We start from the raw sequence: 23,873 nt of genomic DNA on the forward strand, positions 1-23,873 counted from the left end.
AAGACTTTGCAAGGAGTAAGAAGGAGGACTCATTTGGACCCGAGCTGAAGGTTCAATCTACCCTCCATATTCCACCAGTGAAGGAAGGCCAGGAGTTCCAAGAGGGAAGCAAGATACTTCCCCTAAACATCTCCCAGGGAACAGAGGGAGATACTAGAGGACCCGTCCAGCAGCTCCAGAACCGGTACCCAGCCAGCAAACAGGGTGCCCTGCTAGGTTCCGACAGCAAACTTTGTAGGTGGGAAGTACCGGGGAGTCTCTGGACAAAGGACAAGGCCGTTGCCTGCAATCACTCTCCTGAGCTTTGGGATGTCTGCCTTGAAAGGACACAGGCCCTACGCAGAGGCTAGGAGGAGGGCCACACAAGCATCATGCAGCGTCCATCTTTAAAGGACAATTTCGAGACAGTCGAATCCTCAAACCGCATCTGGCTGCACCGCTGACTGTTGTCACGTTGCAGCCACCAGCATTCCAGATTTGCCAACCAGCACAGTCAACGATTCTTGGCCCCGAGCCGCTGTGCCGGACAGCCTGCATTTGTCTGTCGAGCCTCGCTTCCCGAACTGCCTGCCGCCTGGTACCCGGGGCTGTCTCAGGCCACTAACTCTGCCTCACCAGCTGTGTAGTGGCCTGGAACCGCCTCAAAGCGGTCGAGCACCAAGAACTTCTTCAGCACCAGGCACATTGTGGTTCTGCCCCCCTGGTCCTTCTCTGAAGACCCCTAGAGACAATTACGACCCTGTGCCCCTTTGGTGTTGAAACCAAATAACCTTGAACTCTAAGACTGATTACCAACTTCCCTCCTGTCAGTATCCAGAGTGCATCCCTCTCCTTCGTGAAACTGTCCTCTGCGTTGCTTTACAGTGTGGGTTGTAATTGTCATGTGCTAGAACTGTCTTTTGTAGTAATAATAAAGTAGACATTTGTATACAACCATGACTGGATAGTCCCTTTTACCATTGGGTAAGAATTGTATTTTTGCTGTGTTGCAACTAACAAACGATCCACAACCTTGCAGAGATGAGCCTGCCATTCCATCCACGTTACTAAAAATTGGACAAGGTTTTCTTATAATTTACTTGTATTCAAATCTGTTTGGATTCCTTCTGGTGTACTGGAGGTGTGGGTTTGATTGTTTAGAAACCGATATTCATCCCTGGGCCACTGGAGCCCCGGAAGCTGATTCGTCACACTTGGTTAATCCATTTTATTGAACCGGGGGCTGATTCACAGCAACTTGAACTCAGGAACTTAATTGTCAGCAACAACGAGGCAGCATGCTTAGTGCCCCTGTGGGGCACTACACAATGTAACATTAATAATGTTTTGTAAAAAATGTGCATTGACATCTGTGTAACAGGTAACGGGCAGAGGTTCTTCCCGCAGTGAGCACACGAGGCACGTGCCCCATTTGCCCACCAATTGAGTTGCTGCTGAGAGAGAGGGGGGTGGTTAATTATTAGCTACCACGAAAATGAAAAGGCCAATACACAAGTCCAGGTCCAAGAAGAACAAAGGAAGAAAAGAAGGATTGCCCATACCGTGGCAGTTTTGGAGAAGATTGATCGCAAGGCTAATGGGAGACCAGTCGAGGCGAGAAGGACCTCCTGGATCCCAGCAGTAAAGGCTAAGAAACTTCCACCCCTCTAGTTCAGTCTATGCAGAAATTAAAATCTTCTCTTTTTAACCTACTATGCAAGTTCCTTCCTTAATGTTTTGGAGGAAATCTTTACACATCTGTTGAGTTGGCCATCAGCGGAGTCGTCAAAGGGCTCCGTGCCATGAAATGGCAAGAGAAGATGAACGCTGCTGGTCTGCATGCATACAATCCATGGCTTAGTTCACGGCCTAGGATGCTGTGTTTAGGTGACCCAGGCCTGAAATATTGAGGTCCAAGCCAGTTTTCCGCTCCTCAATAAGATGTGCTCCGAGCCACACCTTTCTTTCTGGGGAAGGTCCATCACAAAAGCTACTCACAAGCCCAAGCCACATATGGTGGCTATACACTGCCATGATAGCCTCCAGGTTTGCCCGGCACAGCGAACCATTTAGGTTGTGCTTTTCAGTATGAAGATGACGAAGAGCATCAGCGTTCAAGGGAAGAGCACATTCCAGTACTCCTTTTGGGGACAGTATGGAGTATATTCCTCCAGACCCATCCATAGAAAATGTCAGCTTAACAAGAGCCCCCCTCCTCCAGTTCATCCGATGCATCCTGCTCCGACTCAGAGGCTGCCACTCTGGCTGGTGGCGATGGCCTCGGTATCAGCAAGTGTGGGTAAGTATCAGACTTAGGAACAGGAGTGCAAGGTGGTGGCAGAGAGGACGCGGGAGGTGGTGCAGCAAGATTGAGCTGTCCCAGTGAATATCGCTAGGGGGGAAAGCCTCCAGTGGTGATATCAACCAAGGAAGGCATCAAGGAGGATCTGGTTACCACACAACATGGATTGCGTCGGTTGGCAGGAGGCAACGGTGCAGCCAGGAGGTCTACACCTAAACCAGCCTGACTGGAGCCCCAGGAAAGACCGACTCAATGCCAGTGTCTTCAGGTACAGGAGATATCCAAAAGGAGTACCAGCTGTCTTTGGAGTGCCCCCCTCCCCAAACCCTCCCCCACACATCTGCCCCATGAGATTGCGATCAAGGGGTAACAGGACTAGTCATCACCCTGAAAGAGTACCTAGCCCTGAGTCCACATTGGACAGGCTCAATCTGTTCAAAGACGGCAAACCACTGGAATATCATTCCGCTGTTGGTGAGTGCCAGACTGATGCCACTCCCTGGACCTATTCATGGTCAAAACCTGCCAAGGACAGAGGAAAGGGGGCGGCGATCAGCTGGTTTGCTACCAGCCCAGGCATCCAGAGTAGAAGCGCTCCCAGCCTTATTCTTGGCTCTCTACGCACTGCCATGAGTAGGTATCTGATACGAATTTGACGTGAAAGTATTTTATTCCCCGTTTTGGGACTTTAATAGTAAAATGATTTTAAGGGAGTAAAAATGTAGCTATTTCTATTTTAACTTAAAAATAGACATGTTTCTTGTACATCAAACATTGTTTTTAGATAGCAGTTCTCATAAGTGAGGAGAAACAGGTTTGCCATCTGGTTAATCTTCACATCAGGCCGCACCAGGGCTGCCTACGCCCCCGATCCGAGCACATCACCTTATCAGCAGTGGCGTCGCCAGCAATCACATTTCAGAGGGGTTTAGAGGGGGCCACAGCCAAAAGTAGGGGGGCACCTATAAAAGGGCAATGTGTGATGTCAGAAGCACTCCTGAAGAGAATCTTTTGTGCACACCAATTACCACACCCCACTGCACTTCCCCTCCCAGTGTAGGCACTAAACCATTAAGTCACTAATTATCCATCACTAGCGGTTTCGTGCACTACATTCGGATCAGAGGGGCTGCTTTTGGCTGCAGGGGGAACTTAACAGCTCCATTGTTGTGTGGTAGCATTGACTGCGGCCCTGTGTGTGTGCGCGCGCTGTACTGGCGGACACAGCACTGCAGACAGTGCAGAGAAAGTAGCCCAGCTGATGTGGGGAGGGGTACAAGCGGGGGCCCAGCCCCCCCAATCCTCCCTAGCGACGTCACTACTCATCACTGGTGGTGGTATGCATGATACATGCTTGCCCGGTATTTTCATTGCATTTCTTTTCGAAAAACGCTGCAATTTTCCCCGCAAAATGCAGGGGCGTTGTTTGGGTAAAGGAATATGGGGCGGGCGTTGTAGGGAAGAGGGTGGGTGTTGGCGTAAGCGGGCGGGCAGTGTGGTGCCCTCTCCACTCCCCCGCTCCGCATTTTAGTGGCAATGAAAAAATGTGTGGTGAAAAGACACCCGCTCACCTGTTACTTCCTGTTTTTCGCGGCCTGATTGTAAGGCATATAACAGCCCCTTGGCTGCTTATCTGGAGCTCTGGCTTTAGGCAGGCATGGTAGGCCTGCTGTGCCCATGCACACAAGCGAGAAGTAGACATCTCTCTTCCAGTGATCCCCAGCGCATGGACTCTTGGGCAGAGTAGCCCCATATTTCGGCTGCTCTGCACACCGGGGCACAGGAACCGGTGATGAAACGCAACCAAGTTTGGCTGTTTAAGCCGCCGAGGCCTGTGACGTGACCACTTGCTCACAAGCGGGAGATCTGGGGGAGCCTCCGGCTCCTTGATGTGATACAGACCCCCATGTGGGTGGGAAATGGAGGATCCCCCGTCATCCTCAGCACTTTATTCTTGGGGCCCTGGGGTAGTTAGCACCGAATATGGAGCGGGGTCCGCACAAGGCCATAGGAAGGCCATGCCTCCTCCCCAAGACCCAACACTTGCTCTGGTTCCATACGCTGAGCATGGTCAGGCCCGGCTCCAGAACTAGGTGGGCCAGAGGTGTTATTGGGGGGCCTGTGCCCCCTGGCCCCGTGCTGAAGCTGGGCCTGGCAGCGTGCTTCTGGCGCGTGAGCCCTGGCATCAACTCCAACCGTGTGCACAGCAGAAATCCTTAAAAAAAACCTGCGTGGGGCGGATAGCTCAGACACAGTTCACCACGGCCGGTGTGCAGTGGTCGAAGTGTACGAAAAGAAGTAGTGGCGCCAGGTACCCTGCAGGCCTGCCCCCACTCTCCGCAAACTCCATCACCACGCGCACTCCAAACACCCAAACGTGCACACCTGCTGTTTAAAGGAACTTAATCGTACACGTTTATTTGCAAATGAAACCATTCTGGAACAGTTTCTTTTTAAAATAAAAGTATAGGATCAGTACATTTTTTTTTTTTTTTTAAAGTAGAGGAGCACTGCTCCGATCCGCTCTCACCCACTTCAACCACTGCCAGTGAGAAACTAAGACACTCACAGAGACTGCCAGGATTAGCGGAAGTGACATCACATGGCCATTAACCCCCCCTATGACATCACAGGAAGTGATGTAATTTGACCCCGCCCAAAGTGATATCACAGGAAGTGATGGAAAACAACCTTCAGATTTTTTAGATGCATCTAGCACCCGTGTTTCCAGGTGCTCTCATTTCAGCCAGATATTTGAACCGAGGCACAGAGAGAGCCGTGATTTGTCCACGATTACACATTTGGGGGAAGCCATTTTCCAGATTCCACTTGGGTTTTATATTTAAAACATACATAATGCAGTATTTCTAACGGGGTAACCGAAATATGTAACGCAGGCTACAGCTAATGTATGAAACATCTATAGACAGTGCCTTAAGTGGCACTACAAATCGAGCCGGGGCTCATCGAGGAGGCGTGGCCTAACAGCGGGGGCCTTGATGGCCCGTTAGGCCACGCCCCCTTGACGAGCCTGGCTCAATGGGCTACTGGCACCCCTGCCAGGCAGCCTTTTGTAGAGATTAGCACCCTCTCCCTATGGGGAAGAGGGTGCTGATCTCTGCATTTCTATTCTATAGGCTTGCCTGGCAGGGGACAGCGCCTCTCCTATTCAGCCTTAATGGTGGTGCTGCCCCTCGCCAGCTGGGGAGGGGCAGCGTCACCATCAAGGCTGAAAGGGTGAGGCCACTGGAAGCAGAGGCCTTTTTCCTAAAGACTGAAACTCCCGCGAATCCGCGAGAGCTTCAGTATTTAGAAAGCAAGGCCTCTGCTTTCAGCGGCCTCACGTTTTCTCCATAATGGTGGCGCCGGCCCACGTGCATCACCTGATTAAAGGGATGCCTCGTAGGTGCGGCGCCACCATTATGGCTGAAAGGCATTTTTTTCTGAGGGCCCTGCCTTAAAACGAAATTTCAGAGCCTGCCGGGGCTGAGCCCCGGCAGGCCCGCGGCCCACTTAAAGCCCTGTCTATAGATCAATGGGCACAGAAGTATGTGTTATCTGTGCCATTGCTGTGCTAAACAAACCAAAAAAGCACTGACCTAGGGAGGTGTGCGCTGCTGTTTAACCAGGAGAAAAATGCTAAACGAGCAAGGCCTGAAAATTCAATCATTGACCAGGATTTAGAATCAACAAAATTATTCCCTGGTTATAAATAGATCTATGATTCATCTACCACTATGATTGAAGAAACCTATTAGACTGGTCAGCGTGCACAGAGGGGAGTGCACCTGATAATGTTCTCTTTGCTGGAGTATAGTACTGGGTAATCTTCTTTCAACATACCCAAGACCCCCCATAGTTTTTATTATCTAAGCGTAATACTGTGTGCCAGAGGACTTAAAAAAAAAAAAAAGATTTCATGTAGTATCATTGCTGCACACATAAATTCATAGCACTACAGTTATTTAAAATTGAAAACACCCACGAGTTGCTTCTCACCCAGGGACTCACTGGCAGACTTCAAGGCGTGCGCTGCACACTACCCCTTTGTCAGACCCAGTGGTGCCCAATGGTGTAGCACAACATTTGTCAACTCCCTGGCAAGCCATGCTTTGCCCCCCCTAACCCCAAGCTCCTTAAAGCACATCGCACCCCACGGTCCGGTTGGGACCACCATGTGTGTGGAATGTCCACGATGATTATGCCGCTGCAGGGGCATGCACTACTGAAAGTGAAAGAAGTAAATATGCTTTGCAATCAAAACTTAAATCTTTAACGTAACAGAGAAAAGGGGGCATTCCTGGTCCACAAATATACCAGCCACTAGTGGTGGCTGGTGATTTGTTTTTTTGGACGGTGTAAATATTTGCCACAAGTATGTGATTGCGACTGAGCATAGCGATGTAGCACGAACAAACGAAAATGGGTTTGGGGGGACCCGGGGTGATTCTTCTCCCTCCCCAGAGTAAATGGTTTGAATAATGGGTTAAAATGGTGCATTACAAAGCACACTTTCTGGGAAAATTTGGGTCAAAGCCAAGAATGTGTGTAAAAGGCCAACAATCTGTTTTGTAGGGTGTAGAGTAAATCATGAAGAAAAGTAAAATAGATGCAAGTCACCAAAAGTGCACAGGGCATTTCCCAATGCATTATCATGCTGGTCCCTGCGATATCTTTTATACTGGCATATGTGCTCATGCTGGCTTTGCCCATACATTTCCATGTTGGCTCCACCAGCATATGCTAGTATTCCCATATAAAACAATACTTATGTTCGCTTAAGACATTTTTCTATAGTATCATTACTGGCACTGGGCACAAAACTGGCTCTGCCAATATATAGCAGTACTCCTATGCAAGTACATACTCCTGTTGGTTTGGCCATTAAAAGTGACATGTCACAAAAGGAAATCCTGTGCAAACTGGTTCCAATGTAAGCCAGTCTAGACCGATAAGAACACTTAACTTGCTTGATTCATCATAGATGCTCAGTTAACAAAAAGTCATGCTACAGTGAAGAATATACAGGCCGCTATGCCAAAACATCAGTGTAGCAAGGTAACAATACTTATCATGCTAGCTTTTTAAAGATGCGGAGTAATAAATGTAATGCCACAGTAAGCAATGGCTAGACTGACAGCACCAAAATGCCAGTCTAGCCAGGGAATGGCACCCATGAACTTTCCTTTGCCCAAAAATACCAATAAAACATGCAAAGTCAATAAAGGATGTGGCAAAAATGCTCCATTGAAGCCCAGGGCCTTACACACACCTGCATGCCCTTTCACCCACCAGCCACTCGCCCATACAGCTCCTCTCACACTCGATTCACTACACAGGAACATACCAAACCCCACCCGGAAAAACACACTACCACATGTATGCTCATTCATCCACCAGTCACTCACTCACACCTTCTCTTACATGCACTTGTTGTATTCTCTACACAGGCACACACTCACCCACCCAGAACGCTCAAAAACACACATCACATCTAATTCACCCACCAGTCACTCATACCTGGTGGATGTAATCCACTCATTGCATTCTCTACAGAGACACATACCCACCCACCCGCCCAGTCTGTTCATTTTGCAAAGAACAGACTGAGTGAGGTATGGGGCACAGCAGAGATAGGCTGCTGGCATTGGGGGGCAGCAGTGTGGCAACCTGGTTTCTGGCGATTATTCAGCCTATGGCAGGATAGGCCTGCTTATCTTATAGTTTACTCTCTTCATCATAGAGCATGCAGAATATATCCCCTTGAGAACCCATTATCTATGTATTGTTCTGTTCCTACCTGCTTGAGACAAGTTGTAAGAGTGGGCCTAGATGGCACTTTATGGTAAGTCATGTTTTTCATAGGGGCACCACAACACTCATGTTTTTTTTACGTAACTGGAAGGGGTAGCCAGTTGCTGACATGATCTCAGCATTTTTCTACTTCTGGGCTCTGAACTCCTGCAGTTCGTTTGGTGGGGGCAGTGCTGAAAATGGATGGCCAAGGCAAAAACCTACTTTTGAGGGACTGGAAAGAAAGGGTGTTACAAGGACATCCTGCGACCACACACAGAACCCCCCCGCCCCCCTCCCACACACACACAACCACACATGCAACCACACACACACACTTACGACTCCACACACATGCAATCACACACTTATGACCCCCCCACACACACACACACACGCTTATGACCCCCCACACACACACGCTTATGACCCCCCACACACACACTCACACATACTTACGTCCACACACACTTATGACGACCACACACTTACGACGACCACACACACTTACGACGACCACACACATGCAATCACACACTTATGACCCCCCCACACACACACGCTTATGACCCCCCCACACACACACTCACACATACTTACGTCCACACACACTTACGACGACCACACACTTACGACGACCACACACACTTCGTTCTCTTTATGACAGTTGCATGTTGCCGAGGACAGAATGTGGTCAATGCACTGCACTGTGGCGGGGCATCCCATCCCACAAACAGGTATGGAGGAAGTGGGAATGGGCATGCCAATAAGGCATTCAAAAAGATCAACACTAGTGAGCCATAATACATTTGATGGGGGTGAGTCACAGACGTCTTTATGGGAGGGCAAAAGGGGCATTTGCCGTGCATCAGCCCCCATTGTTAATCTAACGTAAAATAGCACAGGCCATGATATTTTATGGGGTGCTGCTGAGGCCTTAACCCTATTGCCTGCCTGTTGACAAGTGCATTCTTCTCTGATCAATTGATCATGCAATGCTTTGTGTGCACTGTGCTATTCATAGTTGGTCTGTTCACTAAGACAAAATTCGTGTAGCATTCTCACCTTTCTGTTGTGATTATATTGAGCATGTGGTGTGCAATAGCCATAGTTGAAATGTGTATTACTAAATGGGAGTACTGCGATGGTTCAGAAGATAGCACAGCGTGTTAAGCACCGATTTCAGAGATCTGCGTTCATATGCAATATTACAATGCCAAATTCCAGCACGGTCAACTCAGAATTTCCTTTGTCTGAAGCTGATAACATCTGTGTACATGCACTTTGTTTTGTAGCACAACAGGTGCTATTATTAGTAATGTACCTGCACCAGATAGGGGTTGCTATAAAAAGAAAAAAAAACAAGAAAAACACAAAGCATCAATGTGGTGAAGGTCTAGAAATTGGTTTGTTCATATGGTGTGTGCTGTAAAACTCAGGCAGCCACCCCTAATTATGAACATAAAGTGTTCGTCCAAGAGGTGATTATATATCCATATTCAAGACTGTGAAACCAAAGTGTTCTTGCTTATAGCCTGGCTTTGCCCGCAGACGATACAGGGATCCTGGACAAATCATCTTATATAACTGACATTCCTGTGCTGTCTTCTATGAAAAGGTTTGCCATCTCACATGCTGGTGGCATTGTTTAGCCCATTACCTGATCATTTGCTGATGTAGGCCACTTTTGTGGAAGGCGTTCTAGACCGAATAGAGCGCACCAGAGATTGCAGGCCTCTGGCTGCCATATTTTAAGGTTTGCTCATTTGACACAAAAAACAGCTGGCTTTTTTGTACAACACAAAGGTTTGTCTCCACATGTATAAAGAACAATTTTTATTTCACACTCACAAGCCTGTGTTTTGAGTGTATTTAAAGCTTTAAAATACAAAAGAGAAACCCAGAGGAAGTCTTAAGAACACAACTTATTATGCTGGCACTTACGTACTTCCCTTGTGGATGGAGGCAATGAAGCTAAAAGCATTCCCATTTTGCTTAATATGCTTCCATTACATTTTGTTTTAAAAAATTGCCATGTTAGTTTATGACATTTGTCTACTTTCCAAGTCAGTTCTATCAAATGCGATTATTTTAGTTAATTTAAGTGCTAGAAAAGAAAGTGGTACAATGCAGAAATTGCAGAGTGGGTGAAAATCCCATCTTTACCTCTTAACCAGTGTGATCCTGGGCAACTCATTTAATCTTTTATTTCCTAGTATATCAAAATTGACAGTCTCTAACCCTTTTAAAATTGTCATCCTGTAGAATGATTTTGTCTTCAGGGTATGATCTCCAAAACAGCCTCACTCGTGGTTGCACTAGCTATAGTGTTGCATCCTCTATAATAGTGAATTTTGATATGCTGCACACCACATCAACTTGTTTCTTTGGTCTCTAATGGCAACACTCCTTGAAAACCCGGTCCCTTCTTCTAATCTAAATCCGGATGGATTAGGAAACCTACCTGGTAGGATCTAATCTTCAGCCACAACACATGCCATTGTATGTGTAGCTTTCTACTGGCTTCCAGTTGGTCTCCTGTATCCATGATGGAGTATGTTTGCATTCAGTGAGGCAGCCAGTCATCCGTCTACTCTGGATTATGTGCACCACTTTCATATGATCTGTGTCCTGAATTTATATTAGGTCTGGTATACCTTCCTCGTGGCGGTTATTGATGCAACATGTCCAGCACCTATGCTAGAACACAAGTACCCTTGTTGTGGACTGCTAATGTTGGCCTTGAAATGCTACTGGTTTATCATTCTGATTGCAGCAAGAATGAAGAGAGTTACAGTATTGAAAGGGGAAGCACCCTTGCCTATTTAAATCACTGTGAGGCAGCATATGAAACAATGGTTTGTGATTGCAAGGAGGGGGCGCAACCAGCTATTCCGAATCCCTTCAATGTCATGGGTTCAGTGCCACCCCTCCCCCCCCCCAAAGGTGTCCATGTCCTGGGCCACAAAAGTGCTTAAGATGGCCCTGCAGGCAGTGCTGACTTGCAAGATCAATTCTGTAAGATGTCTGCTAGCCAGCTCAGGCCTTCCATGCTTGCTGCTAGGGAAAGACCTACTTGAGATCTTTCACACACTTTAAATGGTTGCCATTTTCAGCATTATCCAACTGCTGGAAGTGGTGGTAACGAGTTGAGGGGAAGGAGCTGGTTTAGGAGCCTTCTGTGGATTTTGGTCTGAATATGTCTGGAGCCATTTATCCAGAGCTGCGTTTTGGGCCTGGAAGGGTGCGCCAGGTGGAGCCAGTTGGGCGTGCTTACCTGTTGAAGGGGTATGACGAGGAAGGCGCCACCGCCAGCGCTCTCGGTGACCACGGCAAGGAACTTGGCGTTGACGGCACAGAAGTGGTTGTCGTGCACATTCTTGGTGATCGGAACGCAGTCGAAGCAGTGCTCCCGGCTGGCCGCCTTCCCATAGACGTTCCGGAACTTGGAGCTGCGATACTGCGACCGCCATGACATCTGCAGTCAAAAGACAAAGGGGGACACAGATTAATCAGGGGGACTCACACAGGAGACCCTCTCAACCCTTCCCCTCATCACACTGGACTTTTCCAAAGAGGCACTGGGCATTGGCTACACCCAGTCACGTATCAGGCGGGTTATTCATAAACAAATCTACTCTACCCAGTCCTTTTTGTCCTTTTAGGGGCACCATCAGGTCATGGGCCTACCGCACGACAGCCTGACAGTTATTTCACAGTCCTCACCACCTCGAAACAAACAGCCAGATTTCCCTATAGAATAGACCGCTTCTGCGAATTTGGCCTGCACCGCTGGGAGGAGACACCCTCATTCTGAATGCAGTCTCTTTTTAGCTACACATTTGAGCAGTTTTCCACTCCCCCCGATCAAGCGCTTGCAGCCTCAGTATGCCCAGGTACTATTAGCATATGCCTGAGGCAGCTTGATATGCCTAGGAATTACATTACAATAACATGTCCTGTGCAGCCATTGAGGCTGCAGTGCTCCAACCAAGTAACCGCACGCATGCTTCTTCGGTCAGTGCAGAGGTTCCATAAAACTGCATTTACCAGAAGGCACCACGCCTGCTGAGAATACATGCCACACAAGATACATCACAATACTGCATGTCCAAAAGCACACAACGTACTCAGCACAGAGCCTCCTCCTCACACCAGCAATACTAGAATACCACAGAACTCACTATGCCTCGTTCAGCACAGTGCCCCCCCCCCACGCCCCATCATCTCGACTGACTATCGCATAGTGCTCTCTGGGTCACTCAGGGCAGGTGGTACCACAGCACTAAATGCCACAGAGCACACATGCCCTTAGTCAGAGGACCTGCCGCAAGACAATGCGCCCCAGGGGGCACTTTACTCACCTCAGTATGGAGCCCCACCCACAACACTACTTGTGCATCCTTCGGTACAGGTGCTAAAGACAGACTACATGGCCCAGAATGCAGTGAGTGGAGAAAACCGTCTGCACATAGGTGTATGCCCCACCATAGACTTGCTTCAGGAGGAAATGGTTATTAGGTGACTGCTACAAACCCCCACCAGATTCTCATTTGTGAGGCTTGGGGATGGGTAGGACCTTGGGGTATCTTGTGAGGGCCACCCACACTTATTTGGAAAGGGCGCCTGGAACCATCTAATGTATCATCAATAATAAATGCACGGGTTCAGCCATCATAAGGCTGGTGCACTTATGTCATATGCCCAGGTGTACCCATATGGCAGGTTCACACATCCTACACTAGGTCAAGCTTGCATGCCCAGAAACATCGATTGTGTGGCAGGTTTTGCCATATTCCCAAGCACCCCCACTGCACGCCATAATTCACGCCCCTTACTCGGGACAGGAGCCCTACACAGGCTCACATTTGCTACAATACAGTCATGCCCGAGATACTGACCTCACCCCGTCTGGTTTATTCTGACCTCTAACTCCCTCCGGGTCAATCGTTTTTCAAAGAAATGAGCTGGGGGTAGATCTCTATCTTTGGCTGGGACCTGCCTCTGCAACAGCCTCCCTGCACTAAAACTTGAGGAGAACCATCTCCGGTTCCGGAAGAACCTCAAGACCTTCCTCTTTGCTCCCCCTCCCCCCTTGCTGTTCTGCTCTCTCTTGGCCCTGTGCACCTGGCCACCCTTTGTCCCCTGGGCCCAGGTACCTGATCACCCTGCCACCCTCCTGCACTGCTTCCTGGCCACTCCTTGCACTGGGGTCTGTATCTGTACCCTTACAGCCCCCCCCATTTTTCTTCTTTTTCTGCACTTATCAGACTTACCCGGTCTGCTGCGTTAAACACAGCACTTACCACTTGCTGGCTGCACTACCACTGTTTATTGCCCCCATTTTCTATTTATTTTTATTTATTATTCATCTGCTCTCCTCTGCTGCACACTTTCCCCTCCCCCTCTCCCATGCACTTGCGTGTTCTCTATGTCACTGGACCTAGTAAGATCGTTGTTGGTGTTGTGTTCTCCCCTGTTCCCCTCCCTTGCCTAGTCGCGCTCTGAAACACTTGTGTACGAGTGCGATACAAATAAAATATATCATATCATATCATATCTTTTTCTCATGGCGCCCCGAAGCTGCTTACACAGCCACTGTTGCACGTTCTAAAGCAGCAATGTGTCAAATAGTATGCCCTCTGCCTCGACACTACAGAGGTTAACATCAGAAGTCCCAGAATACATCTTTCTATCTCAAAGCTGGTGCTGTGGCAAACTCAGGCATTCGATATTCCGCGACAGCATCTGTGGTTCGCTTGGGAGGGTATACACTGACTGCAGGCCATTGTAAACTATGATCTTTAGGTCTTCTGATGCACCCGTGAGCGACGCCATTCCACTGGTAACACCGTGGAGAGCGCAGTGGCCCTTTTAGGTAGGAAAGTGGCAATGTGGACAGGGACGTCATTTCAGTAAAATGCCTGGGGTAGCGGAAGTGAGATCACATGACCCTTGGCCTCTGATAACATCACAGGAAGTGATGTCATCTGAACACACCCATAAGTGTCCTCATGGGAAGCGATGGAACACGAACTTTCACCCCTTTACAAAACAGAAAATGGCATCACATAGCATTGTTTCTAAATACACTATGAAAAATATTGTTACGTATCACTGTAAAGGGACATGCATTGCATACAAGAATGGATCACCATATGGATCGTTAATATCATTGCGATTAGGCCCATATTACCAAATTACTGTGAATGCAAGCAGACGTCCAAGGCCAAATGATAATGGTGTGTTATTACATAGCAATTACGCTTATGTGCTTCATATAGAACAAATATATATATACAATATAACTCAACCTGTGTTGGTACTCATTTATCAATCTCAGCAGGCAGAAAGGGTGAGTTGACCTTGCCGGGATTCGAACCTGCACCTGCAGATCACACACACATTGCAGCAGCAAGCGCTCTACCCACCGAGCTATCGTGCTGGCTACAGCTACCAGAAAACCAGCCACTCCAGAAACAAAGAGCCATATGCTCAAGCCTCAATAAAACATTTGGGGTAGCAAAGGAGACTTCACCGGTTGCATTTGCGACCCCTGGCCACCCCTAAATGACGTCCCCGAGTGTGGACCAGGTTTCCAGAAGCTGGGTGTGGTGGGCAAACCTCGGGGAGGCCCATGTAAGTGGGACATTACTTGAGCGGCAGCAGAGGAGTTGAAAGGAAAGTTGGCAGTAGAGAGATGAAGATTCGACTATTCCTGTGGTTGTTCAGGTAAGAGATCCTGCACAAACACTGACGGAAAGGGATTCTATATTTCGGGTTTGCCTGGACTCGGCCTACCAGGCAGTCAGAAGACCACGCGCCTATGCTTTTTGATGCTCCGACGGCTTGGCAACAGAGAAAGAAGCCAGAGGGATAACCCCGACATGAGCTTTCTGGAGGAAATGCAGCACCCCGAGGGAGCGGGTGACACATGACTGGACAGAAGACGAGTTGAGAAAAACACTAGCCCACAAGGCCCCCTCCTTAGTAATGCAAGCCACCTGTCCTGATCTGCCAGTCTATCTCGTTCCCTGGTTCAAAGCATCCTTCAAGCTGGACATCCGTGTCCTTATACGCGTCATGTTCCTATTCGTCTCATCCTCAGACTTAAACCAGGGAGAATTGTAAAGAAGGAGGAGGAGGAGGTAATAAAAGGGTATTGAGCCTGTCCAACAAATTAGGCTTTAACAAGATCATACGCACAGGATAAGAAAGGTGATCACGCTATCATTGAGCGCGAGAGCCTTTATATTGAACTAGGTGAACAGCCCATGCATACGGGCCAAAGTGCGTATATAAAGACATTTTTAAGAGTGTGGCATATTTTGCTGTCATTTATGTAAGAGAAAAGAAATGTACACAGTAGGACCAATATGAATCCTAAGGCAATAGCTCCCTCTAGCAGTGACAACAGGCGAAGCAGGCAGTCTGTACTCTGGGTGACTGCATCAGACATACATTTGGCCTTTTATTATAGTAGGATGTGGTCCCCAATGTGGTTATAATTACTCTGTTGTAATTTACTTCGACAAAAAAAATTGTTTTATTGTGGTAGGTTGGGTGCATCTCAATCCAGCCAACGTAGATCAAAGATCAGGCGTGCAGAAGGTACAGAGGCTACATTCCAAGGTGTCTGAAGGAGAAGGGGACGATTCAACGAGGGGAGCTCCAGAAAGCTAAACGGGTAATACTAAAAGCTTCGTGTGACGGACTCGAGATGTGCTCAGGCAGAGACATGCAATGTAGAATGATAACCATACAGGACGCACAGGCTGTAAATGTATCTACTACAAAGTACACATGCTCAAACTGACATACATCGCTAAGATGCACTTGGTCTCACTCTATGCACAACTCCCCCCCCCCCCCTTCCAAAAGGGACTACATGTCCCAGAAGGAACACAATCTCACCCAGGACAGCAGCCCCTGCTGGAGTACGCGTCCAAGAAGCCATGCGGCCTCGCTCAGGGCACCGACCAGCACAGGACTACATCACAGAATGAACGCCGCTTCAATACACTGGACATCCCCAGACATTGTGAAGACTCCATTTCCTGAAATGACCCCACAGGAGTAGGTGCCAGAGAAGGCACCCTGCCCACTCTCTACAGAGGCACCACAGGAGAAAGCAGTCTTCTCACTCTGTCCACATCTGAGCCAACAGGCTACAACACTCATATCCCCACAAAAGGCTCCACCATGTCTCCATTCGCTCTGCCTGACCCAGATAACCCCAAAAGACTACACATCTCCTAACATCTTCTGTTCCTCATACTCTCATCTGTGTAAACAGGAAGTGCGATTTGTGAACTCAGTGGACTTGTTTTTATACTGCGTACAGATCTATAAACAGGGGGTCTACAGATGCTTTAAACTACAATTCCCATCAACAATATGCACCTGAGTCAGTGAGGAGGGATCATGGGAGTTGTAGTACATGCATCTGGAGAGCCGCATGTTGCAGACCTATTTAGAAATCGTAAACAAATTCATCATTTATAAATATAAAATACAAATATTGATCACAGCGGTTAAATTACCAAAAGGGAGTTGGCATACACGGAGGCACTGTGGGACTGGGTTCCGTTTGCAGAGGGCCGTTAAGGACAGCGGAGGCCGTGGTAGTGACTGGATGGGCAGTGGGACTCGGCAGGTCTCATTACAACCAGCCACATGCTCCTAGGGTACGCATAGAAGCATGCCTCAACATGCGAGGCAGAATGGGTGGAGGCGGGGTCGTTTATTGAGCCTTGACATCCAAGCTCCAAATGTACTTACCGGGTAATGCTAGTGAAGCGGTTTATGTTATGTTATCTCTCATTTCTATAGTGCCTGCTGCCATAATTCATGGCGTTGAACAGTGCTGGTCATTGGGCCGGCTCTCGGCGGATCTGAGATCCGGCACCAGATATGGAGTCGGAACTCGGGATCCGGCCAGAGTCAGCCGCCCAAGCCCATGAACAAAAAAAAAAAACAAAAAAAGCACCCGCGAAGGCAGCATTGCCTTTTACCGCGGCTTTGGCACTGTTGTGTAATGCACAATGATCGCTACATGTACAACTGATTCCTTTCAGTTGTACATGTAGTGAGCATTGTGCATTACACAACAGTGCCAAAGCCGAGGTAAAAGGCAATGCTGCCGTCGCGGGCGCTATTTTTTTTTAAGTATTCCAGCATTGCTGGTTGTCCACTACGAGCCCCGGCCCCTGTATGACCACGCCCCCCTCGGGTTCCGCTCCCCAAACTCCTCCCCGACCCCGGCCTTGTGTTGTGGGATCCCCCACAACATTTTTTCCATTTCCACCACTGGCGTCGAAGCGTCGTCTATGTGGACAACATGACCCATTCCAGTCTATAGGCGTTTATCCAGTCCTGTTTTTTTTTCCTTTTGCATTCTGCGACTTGCCGTCCGAGTTTTATAATGGGAAAAGTGGAACACAAGTCCCAGAATGCAAAGAAAAAAACCAGGACTGGATAAGCACCTACAGATTGGAATGGGTCATGTTGGCATCCATCAGACAACCCTAGAGACATCCAATATGGGACACTTTTTAGTTAAATAAATGTAGCACAATGAGCGACGGAAATACCAAGTCCTGTTTCCATCTTTAACACGGATTTGGGTCCTTCTTCAAGACCGTTTTTTGGCTGGCACAGTGTACTGGGCATAATTAAGTACTAAACAGAGCTGTGCACAAGGTCGGGGTTGAGGGGGTGATACGAGTACCCAGAGTATCAACAGTCCCTTATCCAGGGCTTTAAGTGGGCCGGGGCCTGCCGGTGCTGGGCCCCGGCAGGCTCCGAAATTTCGTTTTAAGGCAGGGCCCTGCCGGGGCCCACTAATCTCCCCTGGCAGCCCCAGCCACAACACGAAAAGGTCTTTTTTTCTAAAGCCTGAAGCTCTCGCTCGTGAGCAAGAGCTTCAGGCTTCAGAAAAAAAGGCCTTTTAGCTATAATGGTGGCGCCGCACCTGCGAGGCATCCCTTTAATCAAGTGATGCACGTGGGCCGGTGCCACCATTATGGAGAAAACGTGAGGCTGCTGGAAGCAGAGGCCTTGCTTTCTAAATACTGAAGCTCCCGCGGATTCGCTTCCAGCTTCCAGTGGCCTCACCCTTTCAGCCTTGATGGTGACGCTGCCCCTCCCCAGCTGGCGAGGGGCAGCATCATCATTAAGGCTGAATAGGCGAGGCGCTGTCCCCTGCCAGGCAAGCCTATACAAAATAAATGCAGAGATCAGCACCATCTCCCCCTTGGGGGAGAGGGTGCTAATCTCTACAAAAGGCTGCCTGGCAGGGGTGCCAGTAGCCCATTGAGCCAGGGCTCGTCAAGGGGGCGTGGCCTAACGGGCCATGAAGACCCCTGTTGTTAGGCCACGCCCCCTCGATGAGCCCCGGCTCGATTTGTAGTGCCACTTAAGGCACTGCCCTTATCACCGCAATACCCTAAGAAATAGCATTGGGCGACCTCTCCAAACGGCAGGCACCAGGGTCTCTCCTAGGATTTGCGAGGATCAATGCTGCAATATACCAGGACCCCTAATTTGCATATGCATTGACATCACAGAAAATATCATCACAGCGGGTGACATTAGTCATCGATACGCAAAAGGATCATGGGAAGTTTCAAGGCAAGAAGTTGCATCATTAAGCCAGGAGGAAAAACGCAGTGATGCACAATATAAAAAATGGCCGCTGCTATGAGTATATCTGGAGCAATACCCTCAGGGAGGCATTAAAAAAAAATGTTAGTGTACCCCTTTTAGGAACTTTTAATTTTGAAAGCTCCCCCTACCAGGAGAATTCCTCTAGCAGAGCTCCTCCTGTAAGGAGAATTTCTCTAGCAGAGCTCCCCCTGCCAGGAGAACTGCTACACCGTCAGCTGCACGGCCAAATCAACTCCCAAACCAGGCAGATTCCAACAGACACAGGAGTTTCCGCTGCCAGAAATATTACCAGTACTCGCTCCGCCAGGGAAAATCTAGAGGACATTTTTCCCGACTCGAGAATTGCTATACTCCGGTGTGGACAGGCAACCAAAAGAGGCCCTGGAAATAATTTTCAAAGTAGCCCCCTATTACGCATTTTCAGCAAGCCCAACCCCTTTCTTTTGAGGAAATGTGGAATTAAAATAGGTTAGCACATAAGAGGTCCAGGGTGCTGAGGCCTAGCCGGAAACCGCTAGAGTTTCCTATAGGCCAGGCCAGCTACACTAGGAGTTCCAGTTGCCCCACCAGAGTTCTCCCTGCCAGGGAGCCCTTTGCCGTAAAGAATTCTGCACCAGAGCTTTTCTTGCCAAGAGAATTGCTACACCAGAGCTCCCTCGGCCAGGGTAATTGCCTCTGCAGAGTTCCCCCTTTCAGAAAACCCCCACTTCCACAAGAATAGTTACACCAAACTTCCCATGCTAGAATAATTTCTGCAGCAGAGGTGCCTCTGCCAGGACTATTAGCAACCCCTCCCTGGCTGAGCCAACTGCCAGACCAGGCAGATTCCAATAGACACACGAGTTTCCTCTGGCAGGAAGATTGGGACACCAGAACTCACTCTGGGAGGGAACATCTAGATTAAAACTTTTCCAGGCAGGAGAATTGCTACATTAGAGTTCATCCTGCCCGGGAATGGCCTAACCAGGCCTCCCCCTGCCAGAGACCCCAACCTCCCCGCCACAAGAATGGCTAAGCTGGTGCATCTTTGCCAGGAGATTAGTTACACTAGAGCACCCCCCGCCAGGGCACATCTACGTTCGAGCTCGAGCTTCCATGCAGAGAAACTTATCCAGGACTACATTTAACCGAACAGGAGAGTAGTTCATGGTTTGCACCCAGAAATGATAGGTCTTGTACATTTCCAGACTTTTGATGAACTATTCTTTTCCGGCCAGTAAGCTAGTGGTCAAGATGTACGGTGGGCCAGTGTGGGACGCTGCTAATTCTCCAGTATTTTCCCATCTCCTGGGGAAAATGAAAACTTGACGCGCGGAACCCCGTGTAGCAGAGGGGGGAAGAACAGCGCTTCCGGGTGATCACAAGGAGCCGGGGGCTTACCCGTTAAGGTTTCATAGTTTATCTTTAATTATAGTCTAGACTGGAGGAATTCAGGGGGAGCGAGGCCAATTTTTGATATAATTGTATGTTTGTGGTGAGGACTAGTTTGGTTTGGAGTGCACCCTTTAAATAAGAAAACCTCTTGGACTGCGTAGGACTCGGTTCGGGGGATGGGGGGGGGGTTGTCACCATGATTCCTAGCAGCTCATCCAGTAGTAGCAGAACGCACAGTTGCTTTTGGAAACTTTTCCGACCATTGGCGGCCTGAATAATTCCAACACTGAATTTGGAGTCGTGGAGATCCTTCTCTACATGGACGCACACGCTGGAATGCAGATGTTCCCTGGCAGGGGGAACTCTAGTGTAGTCATTCTCTTGTCAAAAGAAGCTTCAGTGTGTTCTTGTGGCACAGGGGAGGCCTGGCGAGCCAATTCCCGGACAGGGTAAAATCTAATGTAGCAATTCTCCTGACTGGGAAAGTTTGAATCTAGATTTTCCCTGGCAGAGGGAGTTCTGGTGTAGCAACGTTCCTGGCAGAGGAAACTCCTGTGCCTGTTGGAATATGCTTGGCCTGGCAGTCGGTTGGCCGGGAAGGCGTTGGTGTAGCAATTCTCCTCACAGGAAGAGCTCTGCTGGAGCAATTTGTCTAGAAGGGGAAGTACTGCTGTAACTATTCTTGTGGAAGTGGGAGGTTCTCTGGCAGGGAGAACTCTGCAGGGGCAATTCCCCTGGCAGGGGGAGCTCTGGTGAAGCAGTTCTCCTGGCAGAGGGAGCTCTGTGTAGCAATTATCTTGTTGGGGGAGGTTTTGGTAAAGTAATTATTTTGGCAAGGTGAGATCTACTTGTTGAGGGGGCCTCAACCCCCCCAGCATACCACCAAGATGACAGATGCCACCCACTGAAGCAGCCCCACAGACCATAACTGCATAACATCACCAACGAAATTATGAAGAGGCGACGTGGCTGAAGACACACGTAGATTCATTAGCCAGGTGCAAAAGAACACACATGAACTGCTCGCAGAAACCCAAAAGCAACTAACATGAACAGCTATGAAAATAAAGATGTAAGGCCACGGCGTCATTGAAATGACTGGAGGATGCCTTGCACACCGATTTCCCTGAGAAGCGCAAAGCAGAGCTGACAGTGCAGTCCCTGTGCCCAACCTGGTCAAGGACGCGGGGAGAAAGTGTTTCGAGTTAACAGAAAAGATAGAACACCTGCAAGGGCTGGGAGTTGGCATTCTTCATAAATGCAAGCAGAGAGCTCAATTTTGCGGTCCCTACACACGTGATCTGAACCTGGGGAACAAGGCCCATTAATCTGAGGCAGGCAGAAACTGATTTTGCATCAAACTGCAGACAAGATTAGAAAATGTGACACAGCATGAAGCTGGAGGCTAGAATGTCCTTGCTCAGGGCCAGAGGGGCCAGAGGAGCCAGAGAGGTGGTAAAATTGGTGGGGAACAGGCAGAGGCATTCTCTCCACCCACTACTGTGCTCACAAGCTGGTAAATTTCCCAAGCTGAGAAGGCTCACACTGGCTTCCTGTGGGTGGTGCCATGGGACGCTTGTGTGTGGCTTGTGTGCAGGAATAAAGCTTGCATGACAGGTGGCTTCTCGGGGGGTGTTACTGGTGTACCAGTTCTACTACCAGGGAGCGCTCTGGTATAGGTATCGCTCTGATGGGGGGAAACTGATGTGGCAAATCCCTTGGCTCGGACGTTCTGTTGTAGCCATTCTGCCGGCATGGGAAGCTCTACTGTAGGCGTTGCATGCCAGAAGGATCCCTGGTGTAGCAATAATCCTGGTTGGGGAAGCTCTGGTGTAGCCAGTCTTCCGGCATGGGGAGATCCACTGCAGGCGTTGCATGCCAGAGGGATCCCTGGTGTAGCAATCCTGGTTGGGGAAGCTCTGGTGTAGCCAGTCTTCCGGCATGGGGAGATCCACTGTAGGCGTTGCATGCCAGAGGGATCCCTGGCGTAGCAATAATCCTGGTTGGTGAAGCTCTGGTGTAGCCATTCTTCCAGCATGGGAAGATCCACTGCAGGCATTGCATGCCAGAGGGATCCCTGGTGTAGCAATAATCCTGGTTGGGGAAGCTCTGGTGTAGCCATTCTTCCGGCATGGGAAGATCCACTGCAGGCATTGCATGCCAGAGGGATCCCTGGTGTAGCAATAATCCTGGTTGGGGAAGCTCTGGTGTAGCCATTCTTCCGGCATGGGAAGATCCACTGCAGGCATTGCATGCCAGAGGGATCCCTGGTGTAGCAATAATCCTGGTTGGGAAAGCTCTGGTGTAGCCAGTCTTCCGGCATGGAGAGATCCACTGTAGGCGTTGCATGCCAGAGGGATTCCTGGTGTAGCAGTAATCCTGGTTGGGGAAGCTCTGGTGTAGCCAGTCTTCCGGCATGGGGAGATCCACATGCAGGCGTTGCATGCCAGAGGGATCCCTGGTGTAGCAATGATCCTGGTTGTGAAAGCTCTGGTGTAGGTAGCCATTCTTCCGGCATGGGAAGATCCACATGCAGGCGCTGCATGCCAGAGGGATCCCTGGTGTAGCAATAATCCTGGTTGGGAAAGCTCTGGTGTAGCCATTAGCCCAGCAGGGGAAGCTCCCCTGTGTGTAGGTGTAGGAATCTAACTTGATCTGGCAAGACACTGCTGGTATATCAATTCCCCTGGGAGAAGGAGCTCCAGTGTAGACATTTTCCTGGCAGGAAAGGTTCTGGGGTAGGATTTCCTTGGCACAGAAAGCCCTGTTGTAGCAATTCGCCCGGGAGTTGGAGTTCTGGTGTAGCAATAATCCAGGCAGGAGAAGCTCTGGTGTGTGCAGGCATCAGACTGGGATTTGATTTGACTTGGAAGGGCAGGTACTGGCAGGGAACGTGCAGTGTAACAGTACCTCCTGGCACAGCAGTTAGGTTCTATTGCAGTGCTTTCCCTTTCCCTGGGGAGGCTTTGGCTCGGTGGGACCCAGAAGCTCCCACGCACACCCTGTGAGGCTCCTGATTATTCTCCGAGGTCTTTCATTCTCTTCCTGAACACATGCTGATCTTAGCCGTGCAAGCGGTGACTGGCAGCTTGAATCAAGGGATTGGCAGCCGGTCCTCTGGCTGTGCCAAGAGCCTGCTTCCCATCCTCGCAGGGCAGACGTGCCAGCGCACACATGGACACAGGAGGCTAGAATGAGGGTCTGAGCGCAGAAAGAAATGACAACTTTCCCCAGCACCAACAGAAAGTGATAATATAAAATGGACTCATTTTTTATCTAGGTTTTAGCAGTTCATGACCCCGAGCTGCTGTGAAGGTCAGCCTGCAGCTGTTCGCTTAGCTTTACCGCCACTGACTCCCATCTCGAACTCAGTCGCAGAAGCATGAAAAGCGCCCTGAAGCCGAGACAGGAGTCAGTGGCGGGTGCAAGAGGTACATTGTGGTTCTGTCCCCCTGGTCCTTCCCAGAAGGACCGTAGAGAGATTTTAAGACCCTTCATTTTCCGTTTGCTGAAGCCAAGAAGCTTTTTAAATGACTATTGTAGTTATTTACCATACCAACTACCCTCCTGTCAGTATCCAGAGTGCATCCCTTTTCCTTTTTAGAAACTGCCTGGTCCCTGCATTCCTTTATGGAATCGGCATATTTGTTTGAATAAAATGAAAAGAATGGGAGATTTATTCGAATGTCGGCTGTATGAAAATGACTACAGCCGAAAACTTTGAATAAATACCCCATTCAGTGTCATTGTAGTGAAC

At 49.1% G+C, this 23,873-nt stretch overlaps 1 protein-coding gene across 1 annotated transcript in view; it reads right to left on the minus strand.

Annotated features, from left to right (window-relative positions):
* Window positions 1-23,873, minus strand: part of CORO2B (coronin 2B) — a 425,059-nt gene that overhangs the window by 139,560 nt on the left and 261,626 nt on the right. The window contains exon 2 of the mRNA XM_069624239.1: window positions 11,352-11,552. Within this exon, the coding sequence (XP_069480340.1) occupies window positions 11,352-11,552 (201 nt within the window). The remainder of the gene's footprint in view (window positions 1-11,351; window positions 11,553-23,873) is intronic.

Source organism: Ambystoma mexicanum, chromosome 11, assembly GCF_040938575.1.
Source record: "Ambystoma mexicanum isolate Mex_15411 chromosome 11, UKY_AmexF1_1, whole genome shotgun sequence".
Taxonomy (NCBI): domain Eukaryota; kingdom Metazoa; phylum Chordata; class Amphibia; order Caudata; family Ambystomatidae; genus Ambystoma; species Ambystoma mexicanum.